Below are 22,924 nucleotides of genomic sequence, written 5' to 3' on the forward strand. Positions count from 1 at the left end.
AACAATTTGGTTTCACTGCTTTAAGATACAGCCTGTAAGAGTCAAGAACTAGTGTAGAGTGTCCAGCTCCATGTGTCCCCAATGCCTGGCTTAATTTCAATTGACTTGCACTTTGAATTGAGTGTGTATAAGTATATATAGCAAATTCAGTTAACTCAGAGCAATTAATCTTGCATTTGGGAACTACTTAACTGTTTCAGTGAATCTCTTCTAGTAGGGTAAATTAACCAGGAGGAAGTTTGATGATGCATTCATTAGATTGTTCTTGATATGCCAGTATTTTTTCATTAAACAGAAATCTCTAATCAGACCAAATTGCAACACAGTGTTGATCCTGAAACTTTCAGAGGGCTTGCTCTGCATGGATCTTGCAGGTGTCCATTAGGATTCTGGTTTGTGCTGGAAGGCCCAGATCCTTTGGTGATATGTGATCAGCCCAGTGTTCTGTTGCAACCTAAAGGGGAATTTTTCTTTTTTTTTCCCTTCTCATTTCCTTCTTTATTGTTCTGGTAATTAGCACATGAGATGCTATAAGGAACTAGTGGGTTTCTGCTTTTTGGTCATAGGCACTTGAGAGTATTTTCTTTCCATTGTTTTCCCTTTACAGATGGGATTATTCAAGCATTTCATGTTGATGGGAGATCTGTTTTACATATATAAATACCGTATTTATTTTCTTTTAAACCTGTTCTCTTAACAAACTGTTTTGTTTTGCTTGTTTCCTTCCTAATAGAACTCATCAAGAAATGAAAAGATCTGTGTCTTCAACTTTAAAAATAAAGGAATGCACTTAAGTTTCTGTTATGATTCCATTGAGGGGTTACTGGTGGCTATGTATCAACTTATTTCATTAATGCTAGCATTTATTTGATATTTTTTTGTAGATACAAACGGAAAAGTATTTGCAAATTGGTAGAAACATTTCCCATGGCTTCAACAATGGAGATCACCAGCCTTTCAGCAGTAAATGATTTTTACTCTTGTATCCTTCAGAAAATTCCTGTTTTCTTCTTGAAATTTTGTATCTCATGACCTGGCAGGAACTTCAGTGAAAGTAATTAGCATTTGATTTTTTTCTATCAGTGTAGTTATCATATTTTTGGGGTATTGAATTTATGCCTTAGAACTGCTTTTTTTTGTAAGGTACTAAATACAACAAAGCCTTTAATTGTTTTTTGTTTCTTTAGATCAGTTTAACTTTAACACAGAGAATTTTACAGATATTGTACTTACAGCTGGCAGCAACCGAGCACTGGAAGTTTTTGATCTCAATGCAGGCCGCAGCACAGCAGTGATACCAGAAGCTCATACTAGAGCAGTCCATCAGATCTGTCAAAACAAGGTATATATAGTACTGAATATCTGTAACAGCAGATGTATGTCAGCACAGAAAATTACAGATTATGTAATTAACCATCATCATTAAAGTTTGTGTTGGAGATGGATTGGGGTGTAATTTTATGTGATAGAGGCGTATCCACAGACAAGATCTCATTCATTCTCTAGTTGGAAGCATGGAGTTGTAATAATTGCTGAACAAGCCTTCTAGCAAAGCAGTGTGTCTTAAACTTAGCAATTCTTGGGCCAGACTGTAGTACTGCTGTTAGTAGGATTTATTAACTGTAAACATTTGAAATGTTTGTAGACTTCTAGTTATTTTTATAGCTGTTAACACTTATCACATTTTTGACTTGTACTTCTAATGTGCTGTTTAGAAAATTGAATGCTTGTTCTTACTGATTTGTTGCAGTGTTTATGTCGATGCTATTTAACTTTCATGCTGAATTTGGATCCCTCAAAATATTTAATGACTAAGAGGAAACAAGTTTAACATGTAGTTCTTGCATGGGGAAATAGTGCTGTAAAATTCTAATGATTCTTATAACTTATTCTAGCATGACCTCTGTGTTACTTTACCTGGAACCAAAATTGTTTCATATGCTTTTCTGAGAGTATTATGCTGGGGGCGTGTATACTCCTAATAGTCTTCTCCTCATATGCAACAGAGAAGTTGTTAATTAATATGTTAAATAATCACTTTGTATTAAAAAAACAAACAACAACTGTAATACAAAACACACAAAACCAACAAAAAACCACCCAAAGAGAATAATAAAATATTTTATATAATTTAATATATATAATATATATATTATTATTTATATATTTTATTTATATTTTATATAATAGTCATTTAGGCCAATTGTCATTGCCTAAAGTTGTTCTCATGCAGGGTTTAAAGTGTACTGTGTAGCCTTGTGCAAAAGGGCTTCTTGCAAACAGAGGTGACTCTAAGATCCTTGTCTCTGAGAGGGATGGGAGTGGGGGAGGAGGAGCCTTGTATGTTTCTTGACCCAAAAGATTAGATGCAGGGGGAAAATAGTTTGAAAATAAGACAGATAAGAGTTTTAATCACAGTATTATCTGACTAGGAGTTCATTGTTCTTAGGAAACAGTGAATCCTGCTTTTTTTTCTGTTTTAAATTTTCTTCTTTAAAGTAGCCACAAAATAACCTTAAGCTGATAAATGTATTTTGTGTTCTCTTTTATTACTTAAAACTGAATTACAGAATGTACAACTTAGTTAACATATAAATGAATGATGGGTTCATCTTACTAATTCTGCGAGTATTATGTGACCTTTTAGGTTTGTTGTCTTATGTCTTATGCAAGCGTTCTATAAAGTTGAATATGAAGTCATCTAGTTTATTCAGGGACTTTGGAAATGAGAAAAAATTGCTTGGTATTGCAGTGGAGAGGATCACTTCAAAAAAAGAAAAAGGCAAAACAACAAAACTTGAAAGATTGATTGGAACATTTGGAAATTTTATGTTCCTGTACATGATAGAATGCCTACTGTGTTAGGTTTTGTGTTGATTTTTTTTTTTTCCATTTGGAAAGCCCTCATTACTGTGGGTTTAAAACAGTTCCTTATTACTACTTTGTATAACACTTTGTGGGTTTTCTTGTGAGATGTGATCTGGTAAAGCACTTAAAATTCTGCTAACTGTTTCAGTGCTATTTGTAACACATATAAAGTTTTGGCTTTTCTTTTTGCTTGGTCAGCTGAGTGGCTTCAGGTTATTTAATCAAGAAAAACTTTAAAGCTGTGGACAAGTGTTCTCTTGGGAGAAAAAGTAGAGTCGTGTGGTATAGCAAAGAAAATTCCTCATTTTGGAGGAAAACTATAGATCAAGGTTCTCAGTTATTTTTTTCAGTTACATAAAATTAATACTTCAGCTAAGGCCATTGGAAAATTACACCATCAGCTGTCTTGTATAATTGGTTAGAGTGTATATAGATTGCTGCATTTGCTTTAAGATAACATGCTGAAATATCTTGTAGGCTTACACAATAATGCAAAATGCTGTATGTAAACTACACCCTGATTGAAATGTAAAACATACTGTAATCTAAGTCTGTAACTACTCAAGCTGTTGGAGGTGGATGGTGCAGAAGAAGCAGATCTGCGGAGCAAAGTAGTTTTAAGGCTTCAGTGTACAAACCATAATATTTATGGAGACTTTTGTCTGGACTAGACCAACTCTAACCTTGTGAACTGAATGCTCACTACTGGTTGCAATGCATTAGGTGTGTTCTTGAAGTGGTTTTTTTTCTGTTTAGCTTTGCACAAGAGTATATCAGTCTCCATGTTCCATGGTTGCTATTGTATGCAATCTGAACAGGAATAAATGGGGATATCAGGGGGTTTTTTGGGGGGGTTTTAAAGTAAATGGAGAGTTCTCTTAAGGCTTTTATAAAACACTAGTGAAGATGTGGTTTGATTATGATTTGCTTATCTGTTCCATATGTAGGACATTCTAGTAACATACGGAACCAGCATGATATTCAATTCTTGCAGAGTACTTACTTAAGCTTACTTTATCATTTGGAATATCATAGGCATCAGGCTGTTTGCTGTAAGTACTATCCTGAATCTTCTTCCAGAACAGTTTAGCAGGGAATATTGCAAATATGTATATTCATATGCAAGACTGCACCAATGGTTATAAATTATCTCTTAGAGGGTGATGCAGTGATAATTTTTTTATTGGAACCCATTTTAACAGATGTATGTGATCCTGTTTCCTTTTAGAATTTTATAACTCTGAATATGAAAGTATGTTTATGTGATGATGAGTGGGAGTAAAAATTAACTAGTCATATTATTTGTATGTGTTGTAATATGCCATTGAATCTGTGTTTCTGTAAAGATACTCCCAGGTTATATGTGATGGAACAGAAATGTGGAATGCACTTTAGACAGCTGTTCAAAGGGACACTCAAACATTAAAATGTCAATTAAATCTAAGAATTTGTTGCCCTACTCCATTGTCTAACTTTGAAAAATCATCTTCTCTGGTCTGTTAGATGAAATTAATGTGAAAGTTTCCTTTTAGGAGTCGGGAAATCCTTATCTTGTTGCAGTTTCAAAGTCTGCAGTAATGGCATTGAAGCCAGAGAATAATTACAGTTATTCCTCTCAAAATCTGCCCCAAATACTGTGGATAAACCATTAAGTTCACAGCACCTCATCCTCCTCAAATTCTCTAATGGCTGTAGATTAAATACGTGGAATTTTTGCTCTCATTGGCTAGCAAATTCCTTCATCTCTTCTCAGGTGAATTGTGAATCGGGTGGTGGTTCTGCCTATTTGTACTGGCTGTTTTCCTTCCATGGAGAAGAAAGCAGTAGCAGCAGCCAAGTGGAGCTTTCAGATTGTCGCTGATCTCTCTTTCTCACCACCAGCCACTGTGATATTAGTGCTGCCTTAAGCTTGCAGCCAGTATGCCACAGTTTCAGGATGACCTGTAGCTGAAGTCTGCTTCTCTAATCCAGTGTCACTTGTAGAAATGAACTGATCAAGCTTATTTCATCCTTTAGTTCCAGAGATTTTTCTGTAACATATGAAGAGGTCATTTTACTGCTGCACTAGATCTCTGCCAAGTTTTTAGTATTTTTTGAAGAAGACCAGTATAAGGGAAAGAAGAAACTGGGCAAAATCATAACAGATAAAAATTCACATGGAGAAGTTATTCTATGTAGCATAGTTACTAGCCAGTGTTTGTTTATATATTTGTAATACTAGTGCAAATCACTTTCCAGCTGTCTCCTTGTTGAGATTAGTAGAGGGATTTAATATTTGATTGTAATGCAGATTACAGTCCTAGTTCAGTATCCAAAATAGCACGACTTAGGTACTGAAGTCCAGGAGAGGAAATCACAAGTGGCATACATGACCAGCCTCTGGAAGCCTGGTATATGATTATAGTTTACTCAACTAAATTACTTGCAGAACTTTAGGCTTTATACTGCTTTATACTGCTTTATTTAAGAAACTATTTAATTGAGCATACTAATGCCTATTATTCAAAACTTTGGTGTAATTTTTTTTGCTTCCTTTACAAAGCATTTTGGCACTGAGTTGCCCTAAAGTCCTCAAGGCATGCCACATGATTATGATAGAGAGCTCATCTATCTTCACTTTATTAATTCTAGAACAATCCATATCTGAATTAAGCATCCTTTCTAAAGAGTTTTAAGCTTATGTCATGAATATAATCTTCTAAACCTACTGTGTCTCCAATTCAAGTATTGTGTCTTTTATAAACTTTTATACCACTTGCACTTTCCATTTTGCTCCCTATATCCACTAACCGTTCTTCTTTGACTGCATCCTTATCTTCTTGTCAAGTCCCTACTGCTGGTTGAACAGGAGTTACACTATATTTACTTTCAGAACAGACACATATGCCATTTTGCATAATTACTGTTGTGCCTTGGATTTGTTAGCTAATTACTCATTTACAAATATGCTGTGGAAACATAGTTATGAGATTTTTATTTCTCCATCACATTTGAACTGTGGAGCAGATTAAAAATTTCTGGATGAAAATTTAGTCGTCAGTAACATAAATTTCATTAGGAAATTGGGATAATTACATGATTCCTGAAGATGTGGTGGCAATATTGTTGCAGTTTCATAAAATAAGCTTTCAGAGCATTTACTCAGGAAATGGGAGTTAAAGGTTCACAGCTCTCCTCAGCTTTAGGACAATGATGGAAGTCATTTGCTTTTCAGTGATAGAGAACAGGCTGATGTTGAGGGATTCTCTGCTCTTAACCTGTGCTATGGGATGCAGACCAGGCTTCAGAAAGAGAGGAAGTGTGCTGTAGCACAGAGGAAATCTCACTCTGTAATCACTGCTGACTCTAAAAACAGATAAGGAGTGTATTTCCAAAGCACATTTAAAATAAAAAAAAAAAAACAAAAAAACCTCTGTAATTTAATGAACACCGTCCTTAGGAGAAATACTGTTTTTTCTCTTTTACAAGTTGTTATCTTTTGGTTTTTATATATATATATTTTTAATACATAATAGTTATACAGAGCTTATGTGTAGACCCCCTACTTTGTTGGGAAGTCAGTGGCAAATGCATTTCAGCTCAATTTGTTAGAGCAGACTTTGGTAATCTGTAGCCTAGGGAAGTAAAAACTCCTTTAGTCTGAGTGCCCAACTTTGTCTTGCAGTTTGGACAATTCTTCTGACTGAATTCTAGAGAACTTTCCACCCATATGCCAGTTTCTGTTAGAAATAGAAGATTCCTGGCAGTTGAGCACTGATTGCGGGAAGTGGCCTTGAGGTTTCCCTGATGTATTCAACCAAATCTAGAGTGTGAATGGCAGGGGAAGGAAAGGAGGAGTTCCAATGGTTTGTATTTAGTTCCCTGGAGAAAGAAGGTTTTAGCCAATAAAAAGGTCAAGGTTTGCCAATGTGAATTTTAAAAATTAAAAATAAAAACCAGAGGTTTAAAGATATCCTGGATTTAAGTATTTATGAATCCCAAATCAGTCCTAGTGTGAATGAGCACGATTACTGCTTAACCAGAGCCCCCACTTACGCCTTGGCTAAACTTGGCTTAAACACTTGACTAATTCTGGTTATCTGTATCATGTAGTTTGACATTTTTAAGGTAATTAATTCCTTGAAGTTTTCTGTTTTTACTTTTTTGTTCATCAGACAGTAATAATATCTGCAGTTTGAAAAAAGTAATTTCAAACTAGAAGTTGTTAAAATAATCCCTTCATGCATTGCATATCTGTGTTCTTTACTGTGAAAACAAAATTGATTAATTATTCTATGAATGTTACAGTCTTCTAATAAACTGTTGGAATTTATAATTTGGTAAAGAGTGGCCATGGGCCATTTCATGTTTTGGTAACTAATCAATATTTTGGCCATGTCAGGGAGAAGGTGTAGAATATTTAGTTTGAAATGCTGTTGACCAATACTAATTCCTGGAATTTATTTTATTTATTTTTCCTTCGGTAAAAAGAGAATCTTGAAAATTTTTGTTTCATTTGGCCTCAGCCTTCTGGTAGTCAGCTTTTCTGGGCTTTCCTCTCCCTGACATGCATGCACACCTGACTCCTAAGCTACTTCACCTGCTCACTGGATAGAGCTTGCTTATGCATCCTCAGTTGCTTGTACTTCAGACCTCTGACCCCAATTGCTGTGGTCCAGCTTCAGCTGCTGTCATTTAATTTCACTTGTTCCAATCTCTCCAGTTGCTGGTACCTTGATCAACAGGCCACCTGATCTGTGCTCACACTTCATTTGATGCTGTCCAGACCCTCACTTACTCCAGGACACATAGGCCCATAAAGTCTTGTGTAATCACAACGTGTTCTTACCCTACTTCCATAATTAACTCATACTCACAGGCAGTTATCACTATCAATCTGTGTGGAGATTCCTTTTGTTTCATTTTTGGTAGGTGTCACCCCTGATTCAAAGAGCTTGTGGATGTCCTGGAAAGAAGTTAAGACAATGCTACGCTTTTCTAATGGGGTTGGAAAGAAGTTAAGACAATGCTACGCTTTTCTAATGGGGTTGTAGGGGTTTGTCCATTTGCCAGTGTTCCTCCATACCCCTTTGTGTTTGTGCAGAAAAGCTTTCTGTCCAATAATCTAACAAAATACTTTGTATTTATTCACGAGTGATCTAATATTTAGCGCTACAACAATTGTTATTTGAAATTAATTTTAATATTCACAGGGATCAGCCTTCAGCACTCAGAAACCTGAAGATTACAACCTTTTCATGACCACAGCTGTAGGTGATGGCATCAAACTCTGGGATTTAAGAACTCTCAAGTAAGACTGAATTAGATATCTTGGGATAAAAGGGCATTATTTTATTGTCATACTTGCTGTGGAATTGGACCCTTAGATTTTTACTCCTTGGTTGCTCAGTTGTAGTTACTTATGTGTAAATCATTAAATAATCAAGATCTATCACCTATACTTTATGTACATTAATATCTAATTATATGTATAAAATAGAATATTGAACTGGATGCTAATGTTATTTCCAAAACAGCATATCATTACTGCTAATGAAGATAACATTTATGATCTAGCTTTTAAAATACAAATGTAATTGTAACAACATTATTATAAATCATCTATATAGTTGTATACATTTGCATAATATTTTATGATAATCTCAGAATAAGATGCTGCACTTTTTCAAAAAAGCATAAAATGCATATGGGAAAGTTATGGGACAGAGGGAAAGTGGTAGGTAAGAATGTTATACAGTAAAGGAAATACTTAGGATAAACTCTTTATGCTGGTTAAAAGGCTTATATTTGAAAGTGATTTGGATGGGAAAGACGCTCAAATACAGAAGAATAATTCATATTTATTGTGATTATGTAAACATTAAAGGAATTAAATTTTTTTTTTTTTCTGCTAGTGAATTTTCTATTTAGGAAAAAATTAATGGTTGTTTTTTCATCTTTTTGTGGTAAGAATGCATTAAACCTATAGGGGGCACATGTGTTCTTGCCAAAAGCATTACTGTGTTACCTGTACTAAATGTCAGAAAATAATGAAACTGGAGAATGCGGAGGTTGGAATCTGTTACCTTCTTATGTTTTTCTAATAAGCTCCCTTAACTCTGTTGCTAGAAGAGTAATGAAAAAGTAAATAGCTTTTCACAGATCACTTATCTGTCTCTTCATTTCAAAATACTTAGGAGTAGAGCAGGTGAATGGTAAAATAGTTAAAGTGTAAAGTCTGGGCAATCAATTAAATAGGTCTTGGGAAGAAAGGTATAATTTATGTATGTTCTTGCTTTGTATTTAATTTGGCAAAGTCAGTATATTCTAGTGTCTGCTGAGTTCTGTTAGTCAAACTTTAAAAAGAAAGATTATTCAAGTTTTTAATGACCCATATTTTGGGGGTGTGCATTGGGTATTGTGTCCATATGTGTGTTTGCTTCACATTATACAGTGATCAATGATGGCAACTGTTGTAGAAAAAAAATAGAGAAAATAAATCACTTCTCTTGCTTGTAACTTTTTTGGGGAAAGTAACTCAACAATTTTTAAAAATGAATTTTTCTCTCATTCCTCTGGCCAGAAGTTAAATCTTCTATATTTTAAAATCTATTCTTGAGTTCTCATAAGGGAAGAAAGCTGTTCACTTTTTCCTAATGTGTTCACCAGGTGTTTTACACATAAATAATTTTGAACAGGCTGAGTTTGGAAAGCTCTATCTGAACTTGGAAAAGGTCTCCACTGAAGTGTTAGGTCTACTATACAGTTACACATACTGAAAACTTCTTGCTTTTCTGTTTATAGGTCTTGTCCAATCAAATCCAGTCCATCCCTTACACATACAGAAGAGATTAATTCCTAAACAATCTTATGGTGGGCCAATTTCTTTTATCTCTTCTGTCTTAAAGTTATTGATTTGTGAAGTTGGTGCATCTGCCATTAGTGTTTTGAGTGGTCCCTCTGGAATAACCTTTTTTTTTCTTTTTTTTTTTTTCTGCTTTGAGTTTGCCAGAGTAAGGTTTGTTAACTGAAATCTTTTCCCAGTGTTTTTGAGGTATAGGAAAGTTAATTCCACCTTCTAATACATACTGTTTGCAACACTGTGCAGTAACACTAACTTCAAGGTCTCAACTTTTTGTTGATTTTGTTCTAAATGTTTAGGCAACTATGATGGAAACTTTTAATTTTGTTTTCTTACTGCCTTTTTCTTTGGATCATTTTTCTTATTCTTCATTTTTCATTTTATGACATAGTTTGCTGATATGCATTACTTTAATCATAATTGACTGAGGAATCTTGAATGCTCAGTTTTGTTTTTTAAACCTTGCTTAGAGTAACTCTTTAGACATTTGATACTGACCTACAGCTTTATAGATTTTGAACATATTAAGCTTTTTTTCCTTTTCAATTTTTTTTTTTCACACATTTTTTATTTTTTTTTTCTTTCCCACTCAGTTGGTATTACCAAGCTTCTTCTTCTTCTTTTTTTTTTTTTTTTTTCCTCACTGTGAAAATTCATTTATTTTGTCCTTTCTCTGGTCTTGAAGTTGGTGAGATTGTTTTTGCACCTTCAACTTCATCCATCCTTACTGGATAAAGTTGTGAGTTCATCTGTCTCAGTACTGGTGGTTTGGAAGCATTCCAGCGCTGCTTCAGAGAGTGCCAGAAAGTCTTATGAGTTCCTCTGAAGGTGGTACAAGAAAAGGCATTTTAACTTTCTGATGTTGCCAGCCAACCTCACACAGCCAGGTCATCTTGCCAATAAATGAGAGAATCTTGGACACTACTAGTGATGTTTGGACTTGCTCAGACTCCTGCTTCATTTACTTTTAAATGTGTGGATTTTTAAAGTTACATCTGTAGCTTGTGAACATTTTTATACTTCTCCTGCATTCTTCTCCTCATTTATAACCATAGCTAAAAAAGCTCCAGACAATTTAGAAAGCAACATAAGGCACTAAGGAGGTGAGGTTAAATCCTTTTATGGAAGAACCCCCAGCTTTGGCTACTGTTCTTTCAGGTTACTATAATGAAGTATCAGGCTTTATAAATGCATGTAATGGGGTAAGATAATGACTTTTGATTAGCTGTGAAAAGCATATTAAGTCTTTCTTTTGTCCAAACAATGGCTAGATGGATAAAAAGTGAAATTATTTATCTATAGTCTAAGTTAGATGCAGTGAACACAGAAGCTGGACTCCTATTATACCTCAGTTTAATTGAGAAGAATTTTAGAGTTATCAGTTATCTGTGTTCAGTTTTGGGCACCTCAGTGCAAAAAGGACATGGAGGTACTGGAGTAGGTCCAGAGGAAGGCAGCAAGGCTTGCGAAAGGCTTGGAAAATTGGCAATGTGAGGAGAGGCTGAGGGAGCTGGGGCTGTTTAGTCTGGGGAAAAGGAAGCTGAGGGGAGATCTTATTGTTCTCTTCCAGTATCTGAAAGGTGCTTACAGTGAGAGTGGGGCAAGTCTCTTCTCACTGGTGACAGGATGAGGGGAAATGGCCTCAAGATGCACCAGGGTTAGTTTAGGTAAGATGTTGGGAAACACTTCTTGACAGAGGGGGTAAATAGGAATAGGGATAAATAGGGGGGAATGGACTCCCCAGGGAGGTGATTGACTCACCATCCCTGGATGTGTTTAAGAGCCATTTGGATGTGGTGCTCAGAGATGTGATTTAGCAGAGGGTTGCTAGAGTTAGGGTAGTATGGTTAGGCTAAGGTTGGACTTGATTATCTTTGAAGGTCTTTTCCAACCTGGGTAATTCTATGATTCTATGATCAACAAAAGGATTGCTATGAGTCAGACAAACATTTGATGACCGGGAGTTTGCATGCTTAAATTTTTCTAAGGAATTTAAGTCCTCTTTGTGATTAAACATTATAGACTCTTGATTGCACATAAGACATAAACACTTTATCATTTTGTCTTTACCCATTTATCTCCTTCTATTGAATATATTTCAGAAGCATTTCAACTTATCGTGAAGTCAGGAGTCTAGTACTGACTCATGTATCTGTACCTATTGCCTTTACCATTTAATGTTCATTTTTATGTCTTTATTGGAATGACAACAGTTGTCAGGTCCAAATATAGGTTAAACCTTCTTATCTACCAGTCCTGTCTGTTTTTAGTAACTGGTGTGTTTCATGAAAACTGAGGGTGGTGATATGCAGATTTCTATATCTCATTGCTGTAAAATCAACACTTAAATCATAGAAACTTTAAAATTAGAGAAAATTCCATTCCTTTACACAATAAAACCGTAACAACTGCAAAGAGCAGACTAGACTGAATGCCAGCTGATTCCTTATATTTGTCATTTAAGTTTCATGTTACAGTTTTTACTTGTTTTACCCTTCATTTTTTTCCCTTCCCACTTACAGATTAGATAACTGTGGTGTAATATCCACAATAAAGGAAGTTGATTCCTTTCACAATGTTAGGAGGAAACCATCAATTCAAATTGTTGTCCTCTGTACTTCTGTAAATGTCTGACTTATTGACAATAAACTCGCAGCATAAGCTCACCTTCACCAGCAAAATGTAATGAGTACTTGCCATGACTGGCAGATATTGGAGAGGGAGGGGGGGGGGGGGGGAAATCAGCTGTCTAGATTTTCGCAGTGCTTTGCAGTTTTCCTTGCATGTTTCATTGCAAGCAGTCATAGAAGTAAGAGGGGCATGTAGATTCACCCTTCTTTGTGACACTGATTGCATGACATAGAATTATCTTGGTGTTTCAGATATAGCTTAATTTAAGCTACAGACTGCACTGAGAGCCCCAGTGGGCCTTAAATGCTCAGACCAGCCTTGAATCATTACTGACACACTGTCCTTTGCTCCTGGTTCTCTTTTTAAGCTTACTCCTGGGTATCCAGTCTAATCCAGAACTATGTTCCAGGTGTCTGTGTCTCATGTTTTACATCTAGCCTTGTTTTCTATGTGGACATTAGTCCTTCCAGGTATAGGTATTCCCAGACATGGTTCTGTGTTCCTGCTTAAGCAGTCAAGTTGTATCAGATGACTTCTGGAGGTTTGTTCGAATTTGAACCATTCTATAATCCTATATAATCCTATGAAACCAGCACTTTCTCTTATCTATTTGTCACAGAGACCTATAGTATGGAGAACTTGCTGTGACAGCTTGTGTGATATGTAATTAGAAAATAGGATGGAAAAGAACAGATGAGATTGTGAATTAATCCTGAGATTGAGACAGTAGTGCTGTTCTATCAGATGTACTCATTTTCTGCGCAGAAGTGGAAAAAGAACAGAAAAGTTATTGCCTTGTATAGAGGACTGGGTTGCTACTATGCTGTATTTGGGAAAGTAGACATGACAGCTATTAGATTGCTCTTGTCACTGCTGAAGCTGTCAGAAGTAATGTGTTGTGAGGAGCCTCCAGGCACTGCCATAACTAATGCCTTCAGTGTCAGCAGCAGTCTGCCTGTGACTGACTCAGAAGTGTTAAGGAATAGAAGTTCATCTGCTCTGTTCTAACTGCTGTTAGAGCATTTGTTCCTTATCTGCTGGAAGAAGGCAGTGTGCACTCATGGGACCACAGTGAAGATTTTTGAGGAATATTAGTTTATTTGAACATACTGAATTTCTCCTGCAAATTACTCATGGTTATGACAATACTTTGATGGAAGACCCGAGAGAAAATTAGTTTCACCCTCTTTCAGCCTCTGAAAAGATTTGCCAGGTCTTTACACAAGGCAGCTTTTGACATGAAAGTAATATCTTCAACTTGTATTATGATCTTGTGCAACTAGATCATAAGCTCCCTTGGCAGCGTGTTTCAGCAGGATTCTTGTAGGCACATGGAACTCATCTCATACATTTTCTAACAATTACACTTTGAGAGCATTAGGGTCAGAGATGCAATTTAAATGAATTACTTTCAATTTTCAGAAAATTTTCAGTTTCTATCTTTACTACCTGCATAATATCCTGAGCAAGATACACAAAAGCGCATATTAAGAACGAAATTATTTCTTTTGCTTCTTGATCTCTTCTGAACATGAGAATCCTATTTCTCTCTTTTTTTTTCTTTCTTTCTTTTCTTTTCTTTTCTTTTTTTTTTTTTTTTTAAATTCCCCCTAAAGATTTGAGTGTTATCTGAGGATAACAAAGGAGAAAGGGATAAGCAGTGGCTGGAGTTCCTCCAAGTTTGGGATTGGGGTTGTATCAAAGCATGTAGGATGGGAAATGTGTGGTCTCTGCTTCATGCTGTTGCTGAAAGCATGCTGAGCTCCTATATGAAGAGTTCAGTATGTGTTTTAAATGAAACCCACGTGTACAGTACATCTGAGGTAGCTACTACTCCTGTCAGGTTATACTTGGATATTCATAGCATCTCAATGGATCAGCTAGTACTGCAGGTTCTCTGTGCAAATAGCGGAGCACAGGGACGAAGTAATAGAGTAAAAGATGAGGTGGTTTTAAAAGAAGAAAGCTTTGGACTACTACCAAGTTGATTCTGAGTGTAGGAGGAATGAAATAGCCTCATTTATGCATTCCCTGATATATCAAGATGTACTATTTTAGTATGTTTCTCTTTAAAAGATAGAAAAAAGTGTTACATTTTTTTCCCCGGTATTCTACAAGTTGTTTGTGACATAAGATACTTTTTCTTTTTCTTTTCTTTTTCTTTTTCTTTTTCTTTTTCTTTTTCTTTTTCTTTTTCTTTTTCTTTTTCTTTTTCTTTTTCTTTTTCTTTTTCTTTTTCTTTTTCTTTTTCTTTTTCTTTTTCTTTTTCTTTTTCTTTTTCTTTTTCTTTTTTTCTTTTTCTTTTTCTTTTTCTTTTTCTTTTCTTTTTTTTTTTTTTTCTTTTTTTGGAAAGTAGTCTAAAAGCTGTACATTGGAAAACATAGGGAAAACTTGGCTATTTACTGTCCCATGCAATTACCAGATGTTTGCCATAGTAACCCCTGAAAAGTTCTGACTAGAGATTTATTCTTAGGAGGCTGGGACAGCATGCCAGTTGGCTGGGGAAGGCTTGCAATGTCCAAAATAAGTTTGATCACCACCTGTTGCTACTTAACACAATGGGAGAAAAATAATGTCTGAAATAATTGAACTCTTAGAATAACCTAAAGTACTGTGTGTAGTAGCACCTATTTTTTAGAAGCTTCTTTTTTAATTCTTTTCATCTCTGTAGTACCTGGATATATCTGAGGATAATAGACAGCATAGCAAAATTTCTGCCAGATTATGTGGAAAGTTTAACTGGAATCACTTGTTTGAAATGTCATCTTAAAGCAGAATTTTGGGGGATTGGGATAGTAACCATACTTGTAGTGGAACTTACAACGTGTCATTAACAGGGCACAACTAAGAAAATGGAATCCAGGTTGTTAGTTATTACTGTGGATATATTAGCAAGTGGAAAAGTTGTACTGTCCTTTGTTTTACGCTGATGTGGTGTAGCAGAAAAAAAGATCAGTAGAAGCCTTGGAACTGTGTTATTTCTTATGAATCCATTCATAGGTAGAGAACTGAGTTATTGGATGTAGCTGTAAAGGAGTCACATTCTTTTAAAAAGAAATTGTCAGTGATTTATTTGTGGATGTTTCTATGAAGAGGTAACAGTTCGTTAGGGAAAATAGCATGAAATTAGCATTTATGGAATGACGGCTTAAGCTCTGTTTGCTAATCCTTATGGCTAGTTGTCTTCCTAAAGAAGTAAGGTGATCCTGGAGGCATATTCGTGAGTGACAGAGAAATTATGAATGTTGTTCATTTTTCTCTCTGCCAATTTAATTTGAATATATATTCTGCTACTTTTTCTATATTAACCTTTGGAGACTTATATGATAGAACGCTGCTTTTGAGGGAAGTGTGGGGTAGCTGATGTCTTCCTTTACTGACAATGGGAAGCTTGAATAGATGCAGGTTATTCAATGGCATCCATTAGTTTTTGAAAGCCTCTGAACATAAACTCAAGAGCTATGTGTTGACTCCAACCAAAGCAATTCTGTCATATGGTTCTATGGTAGCTAATTATGGTAGTTTAATAGCAGGCATCATTTCTAAATGCTAATGATGTTTCTGTCTTTGTAAACTAAACAAGGCCAAAGCACAGGCTTTGGGCATTTCCCTGTAGTATTGTGCAGTCATTTATTTATTTATTTATTTATTTATTTATTTTTATTCGGTGATACTCTTTAATGCCTTTCAGTTTTCACAAATCCTATGACAGGTATTTATAACTTAATTAGTGTATTTGCCTTAGTTGAATTTGTAGATTAAGAAAAATGATGAGACTTAAGTAGAATTTCATGAAAATGGCAGTAAAAGAGCTAGTCCTTTATTTTTTTAGTAATAAGACTTTATGAAACTTCTCTGAAGGTGTGAACGTCGATTTGAAGGCCATAGTAGCCGCTCCTACCCATGTGGAATTGCAGTATCTCCTTGTGGGAAGTTTATAGCCAGTGGATCAGATGACAAATGTGTAAGTAGTGTTTTTGTTTATTTTCCTCCGAAACCACAGAAGCTACTTTTTTGTGTGCAATGTAGTCCTTTCGTGCATATTCCTAGGATTCAGCTTAATGTGCAAAACTGATGTTAATAGTACTTTTATATGCTTAATTACTATGTAGCATTAATGTTTGATTCCCGATGTTTATTTTCTTTGTGTGGGAAATGATCAAATTTTGTCACTTGTAGTGATTGTTAAGAGCTGATTTCTTAAAGTTTTCACAGTAGTTGACTCACTCTCAGTTGCCATATGCCATCAAAGTTGAAGAGAATATTGTCATCTGTAACACGGCTTTATGCAACGTGTATAGTGCTTATGTATTTGAGCATAGGAACTGTGTAGCAACTACATGTCAATTTATCTAGGCAATCAAACATGAAGCTTCCATTGCTGGTTTTGCAGGAACACTGAATACAAAATGAAAAGACCCTCACCTGTATTAAGAATCTTTTTGTACACCCCTCACAGACAAGGTCTTTTTTCCCTCAGCGTCTACTATATTTAAATTAGCTACTTTTAGGAAAGAGTCTTGAATAAAAGTGTATTGTTACCTATCTGAGTTTGTGCATAATTTTAACTTAGTGTCCTGTGCTGTTGACTCAGTGTTTTCCCCAGTGTTTACTAAGAGATAGATACTTGCTAGCTAGTAGTATTGCTCTTTGAAATTTGGCTTATAAAGACATTCTTCCAAACTAGTTGGTTAGGAAAACTGTCTAACTCCTAGGTCTTTCAAGGTGACTTGTTAAGAATATGACACAAGGTTTCTGGTCAGCTTCAAATTCAGAGCAAATGGAATTTACTTTTGTAGCCAGTTTGAAATACAGGCTCCAGTCATGTGTGAAGGATAGAGGCTTTATTGGCAGATTGCTGGAGGTTTGGCAATGGCTAGTATATTCTCAAGGTTTCCATGATAAGATATATTTTTCAAGTTTCTGGTAATTTGCATCTGAGAATGTAGTTTTCAATACAGAACAGAAGCTTTTACTTTGTAAATTGAAACATATCTGATATTGATCTCAACGCTTGACATGCATTATATGTTTAGTTGAGATTCTAATTAAGTTTGAGGATGAATAGTATAAAAAGAGGTATAGTTGTAAAACCTTTCCTCTTTTGCAGTAAAGCTTAAGAAAGGCTGCTAATAGAAAATAAATTTATAGAATATGATTTTGCCCTTAGTCCAAATTCTTGGCAATTGGTAGCTGATTATAGGAAACTAAATAGCTGTATTGCATCCTGCTCCAGTTGGCATGTAGTCCCTGGTGGGCTCAGTGCCAGTCAATGTTTTTGTGTGGCTCATGGGTTGGAATTTTGCATAATTTGCATCTCACATCCATAGAGACCTTTTATTGTTCTTGCTGTCCCCTCTGGAAAACCCAGTCAAGTTTCAGATTCTGAGAAACTTGCTATAGCTTTAATGTTAGTACAAAGTACACTTTAGGGACATTTGTAGACCTCTCTTTGATACATTTTGACTGATTATACTTTTTCCTTTCTGTTTGGAAAAAATAAAAATAAAAAAGAACATGACAAGGAACAGTCCATTCATATTGTTAAACTAGTTACATTTTGACAAATGGACTGGTGTGCAACTGGATCAGCTTTAAAAATACCAAGAATTCAGATATTTTTGCAGATAATATTTAATGAGTAATGTCCACTGGAATTATAATAGCTGTAAAAATGTATTAGTGCTGGTAATAGGTTATTTGGTTATTCCTCATTGATTAAATGTATCTTTCTACTGAGCAGTAACTACGACTCAATCATCTTGGAGTTTAATTTATCACATGCAATGCTTGCAAGCTATGGTTAACAAATATGATTGATTTTTAAGTTAGAAGGGGAAGAACTGGGGTATAATTGAGAAATACTAATCACAAAACACCTTTTGTATTTCACAATGTTTGCTAGAGAGAAATATGCGCTGTCTGCATTAACTGCAAAATCAAAACCATCTTCCTACTGAGCAAAGAGTAAGAAAACTGAAATGTAGTTATAAATGAAGAGTTGCAACTTCTGTCTGCCTTTTACTCTATTATGAGGCATACTGCCTATTTGATACAAAAACTGATAGGTATAGCTTCTGTTTGACTAAAGTAGCCTCTTACTTTCATGTGAACTGCTTTTGTGTGTGTACATATTGGCTGCTCAGCCTGGAGGAGGCTCCAGGGAGACATCAGAGCAGCCTTCAATATGTAAAGTGGGGTTGTGAGAAGGAAGGATTACAGATTCTTTAGCAGCATGTACAGTGATAGGGCAAGGGGAAATGGCTTCAAACTAAAAGAAGGGAAATTTAGACTGGATGTAAGGAAGAACATTTTACAGTAAGGGTAGTGAGGCACTGGGACAAGTTTCCCAGAAGGGTGGTGGGTACCCTATCCTTGGAGATCTTCAAGGCCAGTCTGCGGAGGGCTTCGGGCTACCTGATCTAGCTGCAGATCCCTGTTCATTGCAGGGAAGTTGGACTTGATGAGCTTTGAGGGTCCCTTCCACCTCAAATGATTGTATTATTTTAAGTGTGTTTACTTAACTACTACAAAACATCTCTTTTCTAGTAGCCTGTCAAAACTGATCTTTGTGAGGCCACAGTGTGTTACTGTGTAAACCATTAAGCCTGATGTCTCATCCCACTCTGTGGGACTCTTATCTCCTGTCGTGCATCCCTGAGTCAGCAAGGGGTCACTACTGTGGGTAATTCTGCCAGCAGAGTGGATATGCTAGATGTTAGCTTTTTGCTAATGGATATTATTTTTAAAGGATATAACCCATATTCAAATATAGCTGAAATTGGAAGTCAAAGTAGATATATCCAAATTTTTCATTCATGTTTAATAGTTATCTGCGTCCAACAAATCCAGTGGGATGCTGAAAGAACATGGACAATCACTGGTCTTGGGCTTACTAAGTGTATAAAAGCAACCTAAATACAACAATATTTGGTGCTACATAAATACAAAAGGCATAGAAATAAAAACAAGCATATATATGAAGCTTTGAAATTGACTAATTAAATAGAAACTAAAATCAGAAAAAAATAGATTAGAAGTTTCTAAGAAGGAAGGCTTACTCATGGTTTGGATCTTCTTATATAGTCTTCTTTAATGAGGAAAAATTAAACTCTGTTGGCTGTAACTGTCAGTGTACTGATATATCTGAAAAGTATACCCTGTGTTTTGAAAGACCTGGACTTTAATAATGAAGAACCATATTAATTTTCACCTTTATTCCTCTTGTGGTTACATGACAAGAACTCAAATTGAAACTCAAATCCTACTGTAATAGGCAATTTCTTGTGACTACCAAAGCAGCTTCCGCAACAAGTTGCATTAGAAGAGCAGAGTTTCTCAAAGGGCATATTGTATTCAATATTTTGGGGACGGGCTTGAATAGATTTTTTCAGGCTACTATTGTATAACATGTCTCAGGACTGAGGAGTATTAATCAGTGCTTAGAGTACTTTCAAAATCTGTTTTATTTTGTGTGGATTTGGCATTGATGCGTGTAATTACAGTAGTCTAAGACTTTCCACTATAATTCTGTTTTCAGTTGTTTGTAACCAGGAATGTTTTGTGCTGAAACTTTCCATGCTGGGTGTCTTCTTCAGACCGATTGTTATTTTACATTTTAGAACAAGTATTTCAGGTGCTTATTAAGCTTAGGATTAAGGAAAAATACACAGTTCAGTGGGAGATGTGGACCCAGGGTAAATAATTGTTTGGGTTTCACTCCATCAATCTATATCACACAGCAAGGGACTGTGCACCAGATGTAATGACACTAATGGAGGCAGAGGGAGGTTAATGTCTTACTAGTAAATCCAGATGACTTTCATGAAAGTGTAAGTTTATTTATTTATCTTCCCACCAGATACTCTAATGCTTCCATCTGCTGGAGCTCATTTGCAATATTACACTAACTAGTCCCAGGAAAAGGATGACTTTGGCCATTCCATGCAAAATTTCTGAAGAAATCTCTATTTGTTTAAGATCATATTAAGTATGTTTGATGCTAGGGTCTTTTATTTTTGATTTCCTTATTTACACATTCATTTCTTTAAATGATTAATACTTTAAGAAGGCACTCTAATTTAAAAACACAGTGTCTAGAAAAGATGTGCATTTCAACTGTTGTTGCTTTACAGTCTCCATGCAATGAATGATAAAAGGAATTATTCTGTTGTGTGTTCAGTGTTAGTATTATTGACTTGCTTTCTCCTCTTCCCTTTTCCTGAAGGGGTGTGAGCATGTAAATAGTTTGACTCAAATGCACATGGCCATAGATTAAACCAGGGGCAGCTAGAACAGATGGGGATAAGTTTATTTTGAAGGCAGAGTTCATTTATTTAGCACACCCTTTCTACCAGTGTAGAAAAATCAGGTAGTTTTGCAATTGGATATAAATTCTTTTCTCCTTGAGAAAGGGCCTTCACCCTTCTTCCCTGACTCTTGCTACAAATTTAAAGAGAGAAAAAGCTTGTATAAGGTGCTAAATACACTCTTCCACTGTGAGTTAATCAAAACTGACTACTCCAAATGTTCTCCGAACTTCAAGTGAATGGAAACACAAGTAAGTATGTGGTTATGGTTGCAGGAAACCTGTTTGGAAGCTATTGGTACAGGTATATGATTTTTACTTTTGGCTGACCCTTGGACAGGAATGGAAAGAAAATACCAGTATCTACTGAATCAGTATTTTTATTACAAAAAAAAAAAAAAAGTCTTAATATAAAAAAAGGAATTGACCTTGGCTGAAGTCTGTAGCAGATTATATGTATGTGCGCATTTGGGGAATTACTGAGCACTTCCTAGACTGTATTGCTTTCTGTATTACATTTCATTTACCGAAGAATGTGTTCTTTCTCTATCACTGAATTCATATTTTCAGTGTTGTTGTAGCTAGTGTTATGGTGTTGTTTATACATCACTTTTATACATCACTTACTGTTCTCTTTTTCTTACACTTTCTGCTCTACAGAAAAATCCAGTCATTATAGAACAGAAAAGTAATTTGAGTGGCATCACAAATGTAGTAGAATTAGCATGATGGCAGCCTACAGAAGGAGAATATTTATTTTGGAGTTATTACAATTTTTATGAGTACCTGAATACCATTTCTGTTAAAACAGATTTATTTTTTATTTTTTTTAACTATCGAATTTAATAGTAATTAAAAGAACAGTATTTCTTTTAAGAGAGAACTGTCAGACATGGAGAGTTGTGTTCCTAGCCCTTTTGTGTATGTTTCATGTAGCAGCTCTTCAGTATGAAGGTAGTCTCTAGTATAACCTAGAATGAGGTCTTCTCTATCCTGACAAATGCTTCAGTGCTTAGCTACATATGTGCTTGCATCTGCTTGTCTTTACTTTTTTCTGACCCCGTGAATCTTGCTACACAATGTGGCTGATTCTGAAGAGTGCTGCATCCAGCTGTAGGTGGCACATCTTGAAAGGTGGGAGGTAAGAGCTTAAATGCTTTGTAGGCTAGGAAGTGTGATTGGCTAACCTCTCCTTCTAGACACTTGGTAGATGCTATTGAAGCTATAGAGCTTCATAACATTTTTTTTTAAAGGAAATATCTGAGCTTAAGTGTTGATTTAGGAACGGTGTGGAAAAGCATAAGTTAATGTCTTTCACGGGATTTATCTTAAAACAACAGCAACAACCAAAAAACAATAAAATGCTTTGACATCTATTTTACAGAGGAACTGGGACTTAGAGACATAGCAAAAAATGAGTGTGCTCCTCCTCAATTAAAATAAAACTGAGAATATGGAATTGAAAGTTAATTTTTATTGCATAACTTTGGCAAAGTTTTTCAAGTCACTGGAAAAACTTCAGCTTCACTTAATATATCTCTCTGTGATGTTACCTTCTTTAAAACATGAAGCTATGTTTCTTCTTGGCTCAGAACATGCTGGAAGACACTGTGATTGAGTGTTTATTCTCCTGACTCTTGCTGGTCTTGCCTTCATCTTTTCCATGTGCCTTCTTCCATGAAAGAGACAGGGGACAGTAGGTTTTAAAGAGGAAAAGAAAACTGTCAGTAAGGCAATTTAGTCAGAATGGATAAAGATGATAGAGAGTGGTGATAAGCATAGTCCTGTCTGGTGCCTGTTCTTTTCTGCTGAAGGCTGTCCTTACTGATACAAACTTCACAACAAATTTCAACTGAAGAATAAGTAGCTTGCAAGATGAGCATAAAAAATCCATGAGTCCATTTTTATATCTTCTCAAAAATGCATCAAGTGTACAGAGTCTAGAGAATGTATGTTTCATGTCAAGCACCTGAATTGTTTCATTGTCCACAGTATTTTAATTAATTTCTATCCTATCTAAACTTTTCTATCTAATAAGGTCTGAAGTGTATTAAACAAAATGCCATTTGTTCTGTTCTCACAGTTTTGCAGCCTATAACATAAAGGGAATTTGGGAGGGTACTGTGACAGTAAAACTTTTATGAAAACTTTATAAAATCTAATGATTTGGAAATATTGTAATCTGCTTGTGGTATGAAGCAAATAGCCAGAACTCTTTTCTTAGTATTTTTAAGTCAATAAAGAAGAATCAGTTGTATTATTTCTGCATGGTAAAT

The 22,924-nt window shown here is 35.5% G+C and overlaps 1 protein-coding gene across 1 annotated transcript in view; it reads left to right on the plus strand.

The window, feature by feature from the left end:
• The window catches only part of WDR27 (WD repeat domain 27), a 54,692-nt gene that overhangs the window by 25,923 nt on the left and 5,845 nt on the right, over positions 1-22,924 (plus strand). Inside the window, exons 19-22 of the mRNA XM_085541361.1 lie at positions 885-982; positions 1,221-1,342; positions 8,061-8,158; positions 16,202-16,304. Of these exons, the coding sequence (XP_085397487.1) occupies positions 885-982; positions 1,221-1,342; positions 8,061-8,158; positions 16,202-16,304 (421 nt within the window). The remainder of the gene's footprint in view (positions 1-884; positions 983-1,220; positions 1,343-8,060; positions 8,159-16,201; positions 16,305-22,924) is intronic.

Source organism: Coturnix japonica, chromosome 3 (genome assembly GCF_054131305.1).
Source record: "Coturnix japonica strain WE chromosome 3, WE-NBRP24, whole genome shotgun sequence".
Lineage (NCBI taxonomy): Eukaryota > Metazoa > Chordata > Aves > Galliformes > Phasianidae > Coturnix > Coturnix japonica.